A 15998-nucleotide genomic window follows, 5' to 3' on the forward strand; every position below is an offset into this window, starting at 1 on the left:
GGCACAAAGATACCCAGCACAGTGCTGTTTTGTAAAAGCAAAACATCTTCCAGTGCCTGATAACAGTTAACTTGGGTATCTGTCCTTACAAGAGACACCTATGCTAATGAATGTGAAGCTTACAAAGAACATGAATATATTTACAAAGTGGAAATATTTTTTAAAAGGTAGGATTAGAGGGTTTTTATTTTTATTTTTAATCATAGGTATGTGTGCCTGCGTGTGGGTATGTGCTTGTAAATACAAGTCTCCAAAAAGGTATTGAATCCCGTGGTGCTAGAGTTGCAGGTGATATAAGCCACCCGATGCAGGTGCTGAGAACCAGCTCAGATCCTATGCAACAAAAGTAAGTGCTCCTAACTGCTGAGCCATCTCTCCAGCCCAGAATTTAGGGTTATATATACAGAACAACTGTGGCAAGTAACAGTAGACAGCACACATACACACACACACACACACACACACACACATGCATGCACAGCAGACAGCACACACACATCATAGACTAAACCTCTGAATTGTAAGCAAGCCCCCAGTTAAATTCTTTCTTTTATAAGTTGTCCTGATCATGGTGTTTTCTCCCAGTAATAGAACAGTAAGTGAGACAAAGGATAAACAAGAGAACTGTGCTTTCCTTTTGAAACATTCTTCCTGAAAATCACTAAACCAGTTAAAGATTCTCACACCAAGCATGGGCACAGCTGAGCACGACCTGGAGGCCTCGGCGTGACCAATAGATGTGTCCAATTTGCAGTCTGTGGGCAGCATGCTCCCCAGGACAGCTGCAAATACAGCCCAACACAAAACCATTAACTAACCTGAAACGATGTGAGATCTTTTATTTGGGGGAACTGGGTCTCACTCTGTAGCTCCTGCTGGCCTTAAGCTTACAGTGTTCCTCCTGCTGCCATAGGATTCTATCACACCCAGCAGCAATTTAAGAAATACTGGAATGAGACATTGTACCTAGTTCAAAATGGCGTTGTTTGTGTTTGCTTTGTTTGTTTATTTTCATCTGTTTGTTTGGGTTAGGATCTCATTAGGTGGCCCTGTAGAACTCATTAAGCAGATCGTCGTGCCTCAGCCTCCCCAGGGCTAGGACTATTGTCACGTGCCACTACACTTGACTTTTATGAATGTGTTTTAAGATGTAGGTGTGCAGCTAATGGTTTAAGTCCATTCTAGGAATATGTGCAGAAAAATCATTCTGTTAGCAGACCCTTATTTTCTCAGTTTGGGGAGAACTGATCCTGTAGGTTGTGACCTCCATCTAAGAAAGGGCAAACTTGTCGATAGTATATTTTACTTGTTTTCATTTTCTCTAACATCACTAGAGAAATATTTAGAAAAATATTTAGCCCAGGACATAAACTAAATGTTCTAAAACTACGCTAACCTGACTGGCAAAATGTCAAACGCCTACCAGACTTGCAACCCAGTCACTGTGGCTCAGCCAGCTTCTAACTCCCTGACTCCATGGTGTCTCTATGTGAGAGTCTTTTCTTGTTAGGGAGTCTTAAAATATAGAGGCGGTTTTCAGTATTTGAAATTAGTAGGTTATTTTATTTTATCTGGGGGTGGGGGGAGAGGTGCTGAGACAACAGAGTTTCTCTGTGTAGCCCTGACTGTTCTGAAACTCACTTTGTAGACAAGGCTGGCCTTGAACTCAGAGACTTGCCTGCCTCTACTTCATGAGCACTGGGACCAAAGGCGTGCGCCACCAGACCCCACTTGAAATTACTAGTGTCACCTGCCTATAATCCCAACACTTGGGAAGTGGAGACAGGAGGATGAAGAGTTTGAAACCAGCCTGGGCTTCATGCTAAGACCTCAAAAAACCAAAGCTAAAACAAGCAAACTGGCCTTTTTTACTAATCAATCTGCCTTATATAGCATGAAGTAGAAACTCAGCAGGTAGGAAATGAGTTGCTGGCATGTTCTTAGCACAGGCACCTACGTCCCCTGTCAGTGCCTCAGGGGCTGCAGGTGCTGGCAGCAGCCAGTGTCTGAGCCTAAGCAACGGGCAAGCAAACTGTTCTCTACTGCCTCTGTATTAGCAAACCTAAGTGCCTTGTAGGGCCGTGTAGGTTACCTCAGCCTATGTAGACTTGGTCCATGGGCTAGTCTATAAGGCATGTCATGTAGCCCTGGCTCCTTGGACAGCCATCGGGGGCCATTTCCTTATTGGTTGATTAAAGACTTTGACTGCATGTCCCTTAAGGCCTCATCCCATGAACCAGACTTTGTGTCCTGTGCGCCTTACTAGGTTCATCTACACTGTCTCTTTCAGCTTTAGTTTCCCCCTTCATTTCTTCACAGGAAAATCATCATTTGGGGCCAGGGACACAGCTCAATGCCAGAGCTCTTGCCTAACCCTGGATTTGAACTCCAGCACTGAAAATAAGGAGAGGAGGGAAGGATCAGAACAAGAACAGCCCTGAGATGAGCACAGACTGATGTGGTTCTGTGTGTTGGTTGTCAAGCCAGCTCAGGACCATTGAATGTAAGGGCCTCAGGAGCTAGAAGTCTCTGCCAAGGTCCTGCTCTTCCTCCTAACCATGGCTGTGCTACTGTGGCTCTGCCCACGTCAGCCCTTCCTTGTCAGGGACTGGCTTCCTCACTAGACAGTACCTGTCCTATCCCCTGGCCTCCTGCAGCACCTGACCCAGGACTCAGTGTGTTACATATTCATTTGCTGAATGAAAAAGTGAATGGGCAAAGCTCCTTAGGTTCTACCCACCCCCCTTGGGCAGATGAAAGCTAAGACACAAGAGTGCAGCCCAGAGCCCCAGGACCCATCTCACCTCAAGATGATGAAGACACAGAGGAGCAACCCAAACGCCAGGCTTCCTCCAGCTACCAGGAATGTGGGCAGGGATACAGATGAGGATTTTTGCACTGGGGCTGTGGCAGGGGAGGGGAATGATAGAGAAAGGGGAAGGAGGGGAAAAGGGCAGAACAGAAGGAAGGAAAGAGGGAGAAAAAAGTCAGGCACCAGATACTAGAAGCAGACGCAGCTCTGGATGGCAGCAGAACTCTGAAGAGGCACTGCACAGACTCCTCTCACTGTGACTAAGGGAGGCTGCACCATTCAAAGGCTCATAAGGGATTGGATGCCCCCACTGCAGCTAACCAAAGGGCCAATCACTCTTAGAGTAGCTTTCCATATATCCTACCCTGGCTCCAGGCAGAAGGCACATGAGAGACGGAGGCTCCTAGGACTCTGTGGTGGTCACTGGGACCGAGTCAGAGAGACTCAGGGCTTTCAACAAGTATTTGGAAGCAATTTCTCCCCTGGATGTCATCTCTTGCCTATTCCCAACTTGGCAGTCAAGGCACAGGTATGCCACGCCCCTTCTCCTGCAGGACTCCCCACAGATCTCCCTTCCTGGCCAGAGTGTTCTGTCTACCTTTCCTGAGCCTCTTTCCTGCCTAATTCCTAGAGAGAGGCCACAGGCCTACATAGGCTGAGCCAGTGCAGCTATGCAAATAGGTTTCCCTCCACAGATGCTCTATTTCGGTTTCCAGCAATGATGCTCACAGTCTACTCAGTCTCTGTGGCACTTTCCCCATGGGCCTCACCGGATCTTGGCAAACAATGGCAAATGAGCATATGAAGCCATGAAAGGCGCACTGGTGTCGTAGCTCACGGGTGACACGTTTGCCTAGCATGCTAGAGGACCCAGGTTCAGTCCCCAGTACTGTGAAGACTTATATAGAGCAATAGAAGATCGTTGCCTCTGATTGGCTGCTAAGTGTCCACATGAGAGCTTTTCTGCAGGAATACCAAGACACTAGGGCTTACCGAGAACACTGGTTGCTTCTGTAGAACTTCTGTACTGATCCTCATGGTTGTCATAGTCTTCAACAGAGACCTAGGAGAGATGATCCTCATCACCAGCCTGTCCAGCCTTCATAGGGACTTCTACATATCTTCCACAAAGCCACCACCCCCTTTCCATGTCCTGAAACTCCCTGTTCCTGACCTTCATTGACCACCTATCTGTCACTGGTGTTATTTGTGTGCTCACTTTCCCTGTGCCAGGTGGAGTTCTTTCCACCCATGTCTCTGCCAAAGGCACACAGGATGTGCTCAGTAAACACAGCGGCTGTCCATGAGGTCTGTTGCCGGGTGCAGCCGTAGCCTCCTGGAAAAAGCTGGTCCTAGCACCCCATCTGCACTTTGCATTAGCCAGCTATGTGATGGACAGATTTCTGAGTCCAGGTGGACTTACGTTCTGCTTCTAGATGTGAGAGATTTCACCCACACAGTGGAATGGGTGGCCAGTCTCAGCTAGTGTCAGATCCCCTAGGACCTACCTGGAACTCTCTGGCCTGAGAGGCAAGGACTCATCTGCTTTTGCCTATCAAGACACCAGAAAGCCCCATAAGGACAGCCCCCTGAGGGCATTCCTTCTAGGACAGCCCTGGGTAGCCTGTGTGTGAGGCCCAGACCCCTGCTTCCTTCTTTGTGCTTTGGGGGCAGAGGAACAAAGACTCCAGCTTCTTGTTGAGGGAATTAAGGACCACAGGAAGAGAGAGACTAGTGGGAAATTGGATTAGTAAAAGAATTTGTTAAGCAGCTTCAGCTGTAATCCACTTTCCAATACTTCATGATACCAGGCTGCCACAGGGGAGGGCTAAGATAAATTGAATCTGGTTTCAGACTAAGCTGTCACTGGTATCCAAAGACATTGAGATGAAACAGTAGCCACCAGAGCCAGGCAGATGGCACTTTACAGCTTCTGGGGACAGGGAACCAGCCACGTCTCCGGAAGGCATAGCTGGCACTGAAACCAGACTTGGGGCAGTGTATGCCCTGGTCCTTTCTGGGGGCAAGCTCACCTGTGTGGGGTTCCAGAGGATCCCTGCCGGAGTGGTCCTGGGTTCTGCAAGTAGAAGGAAGGGATAGTGACTTATGGACCCTGGAACTCAGTCAGAGCAACCCAGAGCATCACAGTGTGCTGGGAATGGCACCACACTTGTAACCCTAACACTCAGGAAGCCCAGAAGGAGAGGTGTCTCAAGTTTTAGGCTGGTACAAAGGAGATCCTGTCTCAAAAAAATTTTTTTTCAATTTAATCCATAATATTTTTTTAAAGCAGAGTGCTGAGAATCCAGAACTCTCTAACACTAGAGGACTAGCTATGTCAATTATGATAAAGCCATATAACACAGTGGCCTGGAAAATTTTCCTGTTTCACATTACATGATGTAAATGTGTATCGAAACATTACATGTTCCCACAACTATGTCTGATTATTCTGTATCTACTAAAAATAAAAGTTCAGGGTGCATGCCTTTAAGCTCAGACCTTGGGAAACAGAAGCCAGCCTGGTCTTCATAGAGCATCCAAAGCCAGCCAGGGCTACACAATGAGATGATGTCTCAGAAACAAAAACAAAAACAAAATAAAATAAAACTTCAAGTTTTCAGTGGTTACAAACACTGGCTGCTTTTCCAGAAGACCCAGGTTTGATTCCCAGCACCCACATGTTGGTTGCCAACCCTCTGTAAGTCCAGTAACTCCTCAGTCTATCTGAGCAGTCTCTGCAGGCACTGCATGGATGTGGTACACCGCTATAGGTATAAGCCAGACACCCATAGACATAAGATAAAAATTTTAAAAAATCAAATGAAAAAAGATGAGATAAATTTTTAAAAATAATAAATACTTCAAAATTTTAGAAAAACATTGAAGACATAATATATTTAAAAAACACATGCTTTGATCCAAACTCCTTTATATTATTGTATATTATATATTGCAATATATACACAGAAAGGGAAAGGCCAGGGTGATACACATCATAAGATATGAACTCTATGAACAGTAATTTCTTGAGCTCCCCTTTCTGCAGTAAAATATACGAAGGGTCAGTAACTGGTGCCTGGGATCGGTCAAAGACACCATGATAAAAAAGGAGTGGAGACAGCTGTGACAGAGGCCACTCCTTCCATGGAAACTGCCTTCCACAGAAATCAAACTTGAGAGCAGGCCCAGACGGGCCTGAGGGACCAGCTCTGAACCTCGCCAGGCAAGGAATGGAATGACTCAGACTCTCTCGTCATCTCAGCGTTTTTTCCACTAAGAAGTTAAAAATACCACCAAGTATAAGACATTCAGTGTCCCCAACCCTGGAGAATTACATAATCACTAAGGGGTGGAGAACAGGGTGACCTGTTGCTGCTTGGGAGAGAATTTCCAATGGGCTACAGGAGAGACAATCACAACAACTCTGGAGGCTTTGAAAGAGGGCCCAGAGAGGGAAAGTAATTTGTCTAAGTTCACAAAGCAAATTAACTCAGAATTGAACTTCAAACTGTGGCAAGGACCCAGCATCTCATACCTTTGTGCTCCTCCCAACTTAGCCTAATAAGAACAGCTCAACCCACACAAGGGTGTATACAGAAGGGTGTACACAGAAGGGTATATACAGAAGGATATATGGAGGCCAACAGAGCATGAGGTAGCTGGTGCTAGGCTCAAAGCTAAAACCAGGCGATAAGGGCAGCAGTAAATAGAAAAATAGGTCCAAGCACGGATGGCCATTCAGCCCAGAGGTTCCCCAGACCCAGCCAAGTTCAACATCACATGGAATCTTTTTCAAGCCCTTGAAAACCTTTTTATTGCCCTACAGGTCTCAGAACCCTGGCAACAAGCCTCACTGAGTCCCACTAGGGACTGTGTACATGTGTGAATGGATGGATAGGCTTTGAGAGACAAGGCCTCTCTATAGCCTATAATAGCTTGGAACTTACTATGTAGACCAAGCTGACCTTTGACCTTGAATTCAATTTCATTTTGTTATTTATTGGAGGTGTGTGTGAGAAAGGGTTTCTCTGTGTACCCTGGATGTCCTCTGTAGACCAGGGTGGCCTTGAAATCACAGAGATCCACTCTGTCGCTTGAGTGCTGGAACTTAAGGTGTGTACCACCATTACCCAGCAAATTCAATTTTCTTGAATACTGAGATTATAAGTGTAAAACACTATGCCAGGCTACCCACAGGTTCTGTGTTGGGTGAATGGCTGTTTGTTTTGTGTTTTGGTTGATGTTTGGTTTTGAAATAGTCTCACATCCTGGAACTCACAATATAATTCAGGCTGACCACAAATTTAGGTTAATCCTCCTGCCTTTGTCACCCAGGTGCTGGGATTACAAGCACAGGACACCATGCCCAGTGTTTTTGTCACTGCTGTTTTGATCTTTGAGACAGGGTCTCATTCTGAAGCTGAGGCCGCTCAGGAACTCACAGCAATCCTCCTGTTTTAGCCTCTCAAGTTCTTGATTACAGATGTGAGCTGTCATACTTGACTGGAATCTTCACTTTAAAGATGGGGAGTGGGGCTGGAGAGCTGGCTCAGCAGGTAAGAGCACTGGCTGCTCTTGGAACCTAGGTTCAGTTCCCAGCAGCCCCAAAACAGCTGTAACTCCAGTTCCAGGGGACCCAATGCATTTTCTGACCTTCATGGGTACCAGGCACCCATGTGACACATACATACACACAGGCAAGACACCCATACATATCAAATAAAACTTAAATAAATAAATATGGGGAGTGCCAGCAAGATGCCTCACATAAACCAGAAGACCATCCCCAGAGCTCCAGGGGGAAGGAGAGAATCAATGCCTGGAAGTTATCCTCTGACCTCCACATCTTTTTAAAAATGTAAAGATAGGGAAACTGAGGCAAGAAAAAGGAAAATAACTTTCTCAAAGTTAGTAGAAAGTGGAAAAGCTGTAATTTTGTATGTTTATTCCCCCCATATGTATGTGTGTAAGTATGTGCACACTTATGTGTGTGTGCTTATATACGTGTGCCCATGCAAGTGTGGCCCATGCCAGAAAACATCAAGTGCCTGTTCCATCACTGTCTACTTCCCTCTTCCTGAACCTGGACCAAGGCTGGCAGCCAGCACTCCCTGACAGTTCTCTGGCTCTACCCAGGAAAATACCCGCACAGCTCTCAAAGTGGCTTAAACCAAGTCTGGCTGGCTCCAAGAGTGAACATTTTTAAATAGCTTTAAAATATCTCCTTTGGATCTAGGGATGTAGCTCAGTTTGACCCCCAGCATTGTATAAATTGGGCATGGTGGCACTAGCCTGGGGTACACTCCTGACATCCTAGCACTAGGGAGGTCAGAGGCGGGAGGAGTGGAGAAGGAAGGTAACATGGAGTCCTGAGTGGAAGCCAGCGTATAACCTGCTCTAAAATGCCAATTTCCAGGTCACTGAAGCCTCAAAGCTCCGGGAGGCAGGTGCTGGGTTTGGGTTTTTTTTAGGCAGACGCTAGTACTCCTAAGTGACAAATAACTAAACTGGAGCTGAGGTAGGTACTTCCCCAAAGTTATACCAACAAGGGACAGAGCCAGATATCGGACCCATGACCGTCCATTCAACTCCAAATAAGCACTGTGTGCCAGCTGCAGGTGGAGGCCCCAGGGGATGGAAGGTTTAAGAAAAGTACAGAAGAGGCACAAGGGGGAGAGAGCGGGGAAGGGTGCACTGAGGAGAGAGCTGGAGTGAGCAGAGACTGCAGCCCAGAACCCTTGAACCCACACAAGTCCCATGAGGGTTCTATGGAGAGGATCCAAATTATCTGTAGCTGCAGGAGTCCAGACGGTGGGGACTCACTTGCTGGAGCATCCCACCCCCACCGCCCCCACCCCCAACAGTTACTGTGACCATCTGATGAAGCCACCCGCAGGAAGGGAAATACTGCCAGATACCTTCCCTCCAGTCTCCCAACTTTTCACTTGTAAAAAAGTCAGAGCTGAACCTGACCTCCAAAGAAAGGACATTAAGCCAGGTGAGCTGGCCACAGGAACCGGGCTGGCATGGGCTTGGACTCCCCTTCCCCATTTTCCTCTGTTGATTGGTTTCCTAAAGCAGGGAAACTGAGGCAGTGGGCTTCTAGACTAAGTGCCTCCTTGTGCCTTGAGGTGCAAACCTGTAGCCTGTGTGGTTTCCCCTCTGAGGGACTATAAGAGGGAGTCATAAGGGTTTTCTTGAAGTATAAAATAACTGTATTATATGCATTGCTTCCAACTATACACACACACACACACACACACACACACACACACACACCATTTCAACCCTCCAGGTCATATCCAACTCCCTAACTGGCTTTTCTAAGCACTTTGCCTCACATTCAGTTAAAACTGGGCTCTCAGGAACCCGCAATCCTGGGCACTCCTCCTCTAGGAGCTCTGAGAAGGGCCCTGTCCCTGGGGAAATCCCTGTTCCCTGTGCTAAGAGCCCCAGCCTAGTTTTCCTACCCTAACACCAGAGGCATTTTCTGCAAGAGCCACTGCTTCAGGGCTGATGGTGTGACCTGCCCTTGCTTTCTGAAGCAGGAACCCCAAAAGGCTGTGAGACTTGGACTCCCATCCCCCATTCAGAAAGCTGTGCTGGGCCCACAGCCTCTAGGGTGCAGCACCTGCAGACTCCCAAGCTCCTGAGCCCCTTCTGCCACTCCTGCCCCACAGAGAAGGCCCCACAGCGACCTCCTGGCCCAGCAAGAGAACTGAGAGCCCCCCGTACCCCCCCCCCACCTCACCCCACCCGTGCAGGAATGCAGAGGCTTCTTTCTCTCTTAGACGTACTGCTGAAGTAGAGTGCCTGCCCTGCCCCCACCACCCCCGGACAGGACCTCAGGCTTGGGCTTGTGTGAGGAGGCAGGGGCTCTGTATGAGCTCATGTGGTCATTTCACATGGACAGCACCTTCTACTCGAGTTTCAAGGGCAGGAGACCAGATGGGTGAGGAACTCACCAACCACACCACAGCCTAGCCTGTGAATTGGAGCAGGCCAAGCAATGCAGGTCCTGCAGAAACCCAGGAGAGTTCAGAGAGCAGAGTCTATTGGGAGGCTCACTGGGGTTACTCCCCGGGGCAGAATGGGCCATCCAGGCTGGTGCTGGGCTCACATAAGAAAAAGATCTTTCTACCTGAATAGACATTTCTCGAAAGGAGATGAATAGTGGAATGTGGTGGTGCATGCTTGTAGGCCCTGTCTCAACAAAACAAATGACACAAGGCAAGGATTAAGGAAAAATGGATGCTAGGCGTAGGAGTAGATACCTGATGTCCTAGGTGGAGGGGCTGAGATGAGAAGGCTGAGGTCAGCCTGGGAAATGAACACACATGGGCACACACACACACACACACACACACACACACGGGGTGGGGAGCGGAGGCAGATGGACAGACAGAATGCTAGTTTTGATAAATTGAAGGAAAAGTAGAACCTTTTTAATTCCAGTACTTGGGAAGCAGAGGCAAGTGGATCTCTATGAGTTTGAGGCCAGCCTGGTCTACACTGTGCGTTCTAAGCCAGAATAGTAACACCCTGTCTCAAAAACAAAAACAAAAACAAAAAACAACAACAACAACAAAAAAAAAAAAAACCCGAAGGAAACCTTTGTGAACTTTCAAACAACATAAAGTGAAACGGCTGCTGTAATCATTCCTTAAAAACACTAAAATTAGAGTTGCCACATGTATACATGTACACAACAGAGCTAAGCTCTTGTAGCCAGTAGAAGGTTCATAGCCATATCAGCCACACACCAGAAGGCAAAGGCAGCCCGAGTGTCCACTGTCAAATTCGGAGAAAAGTAGCATGACATTTGTGTACAACGGGACACTCCCCAGCCTCCAACAGGAAGGAAATTCTAACTCACACCACAGTTTGAATGGACCTTGAAGGCACTGTACTAAGTGAGATAAGTCTGACACAAAAGGTTTCCGTACAGCCCACTTACCCGAAGTGTTTAAGGCGGTCAAACTCAGAAACAGAAAGTAGGATGGACATCCTAGGAGATAGGGACAGACGGGGATGGGGAGTGACTGTTCAAGGTCAAGGGATTCCAATTTTACAAGATGCAAATGATATGGAGATGGATGGTGGGAACTGATGGGCTGAATTATGAATGTACTTAACACCACCGAACAACGATTAAAACAGGGCTGGCCGTGTACACTCAATGCCCAGAATCCATGTTAGAAAAAAACAGAACAGGCATGGGAAGGTGGCTGTGTGATCTCAGCACTGGGACCATGGTTGGGGGAAGCATCCCAACCAATAGCATCCCAGCAGCTCTCTGTTCTGCCAGTCCCGCCCACTCAGCAAGCAGCAGGCCAATGGGAAAGCTTATAGCAAAAACCGATGGGTATAGTTCACAAGGAAGAACACAACAGGTTGACCTCTGGCCTCCAAACACAAAACAAACAAAAACAGTTATAATAACAAGGCGTGGTGGCTCACACCTGTAATCCCAGTACTCAGGAGGCCCTGTAAAACCAGAGTTCAAGGGCAGAATACATAATGAGGCCCTTCTCAAAAATCTCCTGCAAAAGAGTTTTAAAAGAAAATTTTATGTCATGCACATGTACCACAACAACAACAACAACAAAAAAAAACCCTTGGGCTTTCGTTGTAGTTGTCTGTTTTGAAACAGGATCTCACTATGTAGATCAGACTGACCTTGAACCCACAGAGTGCCTCTGCCTCCACCACACTTAGCCAAAAGAAATTTTTGATAAAGCTGTTTCTGAACTAGGCTAAGGATATAGATAAGTGGTGAAATACTTTCTTATCATATATAAAACCTTGAATCTCATAGCTCAGCAAAGGAAACAGTAGAGGCTAGGACTCTAACAAAAACTGTGTGTGTGTGTGTGTGTGTGTGTGTGTGTGTGTATCTGTAGGTGTAGGTGTATGTCTGTACTGTGCCGAAGAGTATTACAGGTACTGGTGTTACAAGTGGCTATTAGTCACCAGACATGGATGTTAAGGAGCAAAGTGGAGAGCTCTTCCTCCAGGAAAGCAAATGCTCTTAACCACTGAACACTCTCCAATCCTAAACAGGAATCCTTAAAGCTGCTTATGACTACCTAAGGTACATGGCTGGGGCAGGGGCTGGAGCATAGATTGTCCTTGCCTAGAACACATGAGACCCTGCATCCAACACCCGGTGCCATATGAGCCAGGTGTGGAGATACATACTTGTGATCCCAACACTCCAGAAGTAGAAGCAAGAGAATCGGAAGTTCAACATCGTCCTGAGCTACATAGTGAGTTCAAGATCAACCTGGGTCACATGAGACTGCCTCGAACAAACAGAGTTGTAGAGACAGAAGGTAAAACAACTATTGGCCTGTACAAGAAGATGTCCTATGCACGATGCTGTAAGTTACTCGTAAGAAGAGAGCCATCTCCAGCTCTTGAGGAACAAGCAACAGAGACCACGGAGAGCTGGACCTGACAGCACTGCATCAGGAAGATGGCGCCAGAAGGAGGCCCCAAGCCAGTTCCTCAGGCTCTCCCAAGACAGGAAGGGACAAGAACTCCACAGGAGAGACTAGGAAGGAGCAGTGTTCTCCAATACCACATCCATGGGGGTAGAGGGAGTATGCTGATACAGGAGTCCTCTTTCCCCCTGGAGTCAGAAAGGAGAAGTGGTGAAAGTGGAACAGGACCCAGCCAGTGATGTCACTGCATCTCCTTTTTGTCACACGAGCACTCGATAAGTCAATACCCTATTCTTTATAGTTGCCAAAAGTGTGAGAATGACTAGTTTGGTTCCAATATGCCACAGGATTGGGGAGATGTAACCCCTGGGCACCATTCCAGAGTAAATGCTGGGGATAGTGAGATGTGGTACAGGGGTGGAGAACGCTACAACTCTCGTTGTACAAGAGCTCATGCAGAGGCCGGAAGCAACCACAGTGAAGTGGGGGTGATCTCTCTCCCTCTCTTCCCTCCAACCTCTGCCTCTCTCTCTCTCTCCTCACAGCAAGGTACCAGCAGATAATATCTCAAGTGAGTTTTATCGGGAAGCTAAAAAGAGAAGTTACCTACATTAAGTTGGAGGTCTAGACTTAGGAAGGATGTTAACAGCAGAAGCAGCAGCCCAAACGGGACTGGGTGGGGAAAGCAGCACCACCAGGTGGTCCAAATCGGAAGCCATTTGTACTTTTTTCCCACAGATGTGTATCAATTCATAAAGATTTCAGAAGATGGAAGTGGTGGACAAGCCTGTAATCTCTGAAGTCGGGAGACTGGGCTGAGTGTGGGACCAGCTTGAATTACTTTTTGAACCCTGAAGCAAAACAAACTGACCGTTATTATATCCCCATGTCGTCCTGGAATTTCTGCTTTGTCAGAAGCATGTCGTTAGGTTTGGACTGAAATACACTCAACACTCACATGTGGGCTTCATCTTTTTTGTTTTTCGAGACAGGGTTTTTTTTCTCTGTATCTCTGGCTACCCTGGAACTTGCTGTGTAGATCAGGCTGGCCTCAAACTCACAGAGATCCACCTCCCAAGTGCTGTGGTTAAACCATATGCCGCCACCACCCACCTAGACTTTGTCATAACACAATGCAATATACAGAGGGAGACACTGGCTGTGACTTAATCTCTTGATGAAATTATTGTCATCGTTGCCTTTCACTCTGTAGCTCCAGCTCTCCTAGAACTCACTATGAAGACCAGGCTGGCCTCAAACTCACTCACAGAGATCCACCTGCCTCTGCTTCCCAAGTGTTGGGATCAAAGGTGTGTACCAATGTACCTGGCTTGGAATAATAGTTTGATATTATTGGAAGATGGAAACTGGGAGGTGGGGCCTAGCTGAAGGAAGTGGGTCACTGGGTACACCCTTGTCCTAATCTATTCTCCTGTTCTCTGCTACCACATCCAGAGGTAAGCACTTCGGGTCTGTCATACCTTCTCTGCCATGATGTTCTGCCTCACCTCAAACCCAGAGCAACAGAACCAGCCAGCCAGCCAGCCTCAGAACTCTGTAACCCTGAGTCAAAAAAATCCTTTCTCTGTTAAATTGGTTCCTTCAGACTTTGTCATAACAGTGGTTAGGAGCATATACAGGCTTTGAGAGATTTCATTACTTCCCTCAAAGCATCGTTACCTTGTTGGTTACCAAAGATAATTCTTTGGAGCTTCTCCACCCTTCTGCCCTTACCCTCCTTCCTGCTGCCCTCACCTACTAGAAGGAAGACATGGAATATATAAGGAGAAAACGGCCCAGTGAGCTCCACCATCAAACACATGGGTGCAGCCAGCACCTCAACCCTCCAGATGTGAGAGCACTGTATCCGTGATTCAGGTAACACACACACATACACACACACACACACACACACAGGCTACCAGACTTGGACAAATAGAGATAGGTATTGTGGCACACAGAATGATCCAGTACTCGGGAGATGGAGGCAGGAGAATCAGAAATTCAAGGTCATCTTGATTACATAGTAAGTTCTAAGCCCGCCTGGACTGAATGAAGCACTTTCTCAATGAACTGAAATGAAGGGGAGGTGGTGTTGACTGATTTAGCATGCTTTGCCATGCAGTATAAGACTGCTGATATACTCACAAGTGGAAAGCCATCCCATCCTCCCTCCACATAGACCCAGGTACCTATCCAAGGAGTGCCCGTGACCTCCGGGGACCATTCGCTCCACTGGCCAAGGTCAAACTCCTCCTTCCCACGGATCTGTACCACATGCTTCACTCCTTTCAAGGCATCATGGATGATGCAGTGATACTGGGCCACCGGGAGCTGAGGATGGAGACATGATGAGTCCCAGAGGCCCCAGTGAGGCAATGCTACAGGGAGAGGACACTCTTGACCACCCTGTTTTCTGCTTGGCGGAGGCTCACAGCACCTGGGGGGCTGAGGTGGAGTCATTTTCAAGCCTCGGTGACTGTCATTCCGGGCAAGCTGCATCCCTTGCTTTATGTAGAACTCAGCATTCTTCTTAGGCCAGTCAGAAGGAGTCTGGCCCGGCATTATTAGTCTCATTTTATAAAGACAGAGCCATGACTCTTACTGGCTGGAAGGGTCAAAGATGGACCAGAACCTAGTCCAGCTTTTCTGGTGTCCTACCTCCCTTCAGACCTAGGGTCATTTTTCTATTTAGATCTAGATCTCAGCTGGGAATGGAGGCTCACTTTTGTAGTTTCAGCACTTGGGAACTTAGGAGGCTAAGGAAGGTGAATTGCCATGAGTTCGAGGCTACTACAGGGTGAAACTTTATCTCCAAAAAAAGGGAAAGGAATTACCGGCCACACCGTGAACGTCTTTGACCATACAGGTCGGTATCGAAGCTCGAACTGCAGGAAGTAGTAACTTGGGTCCCAGGACTCAGGGTCTTGCCAGCTGACTTCGAGCCAGCGAGGCCTTCCAGGTATGGCTGATACCACAAGGTTGGCAGGTGGATCGGGCTGTACTGTGGAGAGGGAATAGGGCTTGGATACAGTGGCAAGCATGGTACAGAAGAGACCCTCAAAGGCTCTGCAGACATCCCCACTGCTAGGCATGCTCCACTCCCCAGAAATGTTTACATTTTATTTATTTAGTGGGAACAGAACCCAGAGCCTTGCACCTGGTAAGCAAAAACTCGCTGGATCACCCCTTAGCACCCTATGTCCATCCTGAGAAGACCTCCACCTATTTATCAGCAATGCCCCCAGGAGACCCAGCTCCCAAGCCCCTCTGCACACTACCTCTCCCAGGGATAGATCTGGAACATACTAAAAAAAAAAAAAAAAAAAAAAAAAAAAAAAAAAAAAAAAAAAAGTTCCTCAAGAGAAGGAAGCAGCTGTGGGTGGAGCTCGCTTACCCATTTTTAAGCTCTGAAACGGTACATTGTGGCTGGACTTGCTTCCAACACTGTTTGCAACACACAGTGACACTATGTGGTACACTTTGTCACCCTCTAGGATCTCCACCTGGCAGGAGAAGCTTTTCAGCTGCTGAGAATACTGGCAGGGCACCTGGAAGTCACTCTTGCCCTTGGTGGTGTTGCTGTGGGACACAACAGACAAAGGGCACAAAGGTTCTAGCAATTTTTGTTTGTTTCAAGAGAAAAGAAGTCTGGCCCAGGGACTGGAGGCTCGGGAACTGATTCTAGCTTTCAGGCTTCAACTCAGCCAGTGTCTGCTCCTACTACTACTGTCTGT

At 47.4% G+C, this 15998-nt stretch overlaps 1 protein-coding gene across 2 annotated transcripts in view; it reads right to left on the bottom strand.

Moving 5' to 3' along the window:
• Il6r (interleukin 6 receptor) overlaps positions 1–15998 on the bottom strand; it is a 47585-nt gene that overhangs the window by 4186 nt on the left and 27401 nt on the right. The window contains exons 4-10 of one of the 2 annotated variants that reach the window (XM_076932774.1): positions 15659–15843; positions 15099–15265; positions 14454–14595; positions 4846–4889; positions 3806–3875; positions 2805–2904; positions 155–782 (exon numbers count right to left, since the gene is read on the bottom strand). In XM_076932774.1, coding sequence (XP_076788889.1) covers positions 671–782; positions 2805–2904; positions 3806–3875; positions 4846–4889; positions 14454–14595; positions 15099–15265; positions 15659–15843 — 820 coding nt within the window. In that variant the 3' untranslated portion in view covers positions 155–670. Of the gene's footprint in view, positions 1–154; positions 783–2804; positions 2905–3805; positions 3876–4845; positions 4890–14453; positions 14596–15098; positions 15266–15658; positions 15844–15998 lie in introns of those variants that run through there. The other variant, XM_034501023.2, reaches the window with a different exon arrangement.

The sequence above is a fragment of the Arvicanthis niloticus genome, chromosome 4 (assembly GCF_011762505.2).
Source record: "Arvicanthis niloticus isolate mArvNil1 chromosome 4, mArvNil1.pat.X, whole genome shotgun sequence".
In the NCBI taxonomy this organism is placed as follows: domain Eukaryota; kingdom Metazoa; phylum Chordata; class Mammalia; order Rodentia; family Muridae; genus Arvicanthis; species Arvicanthis niloticus.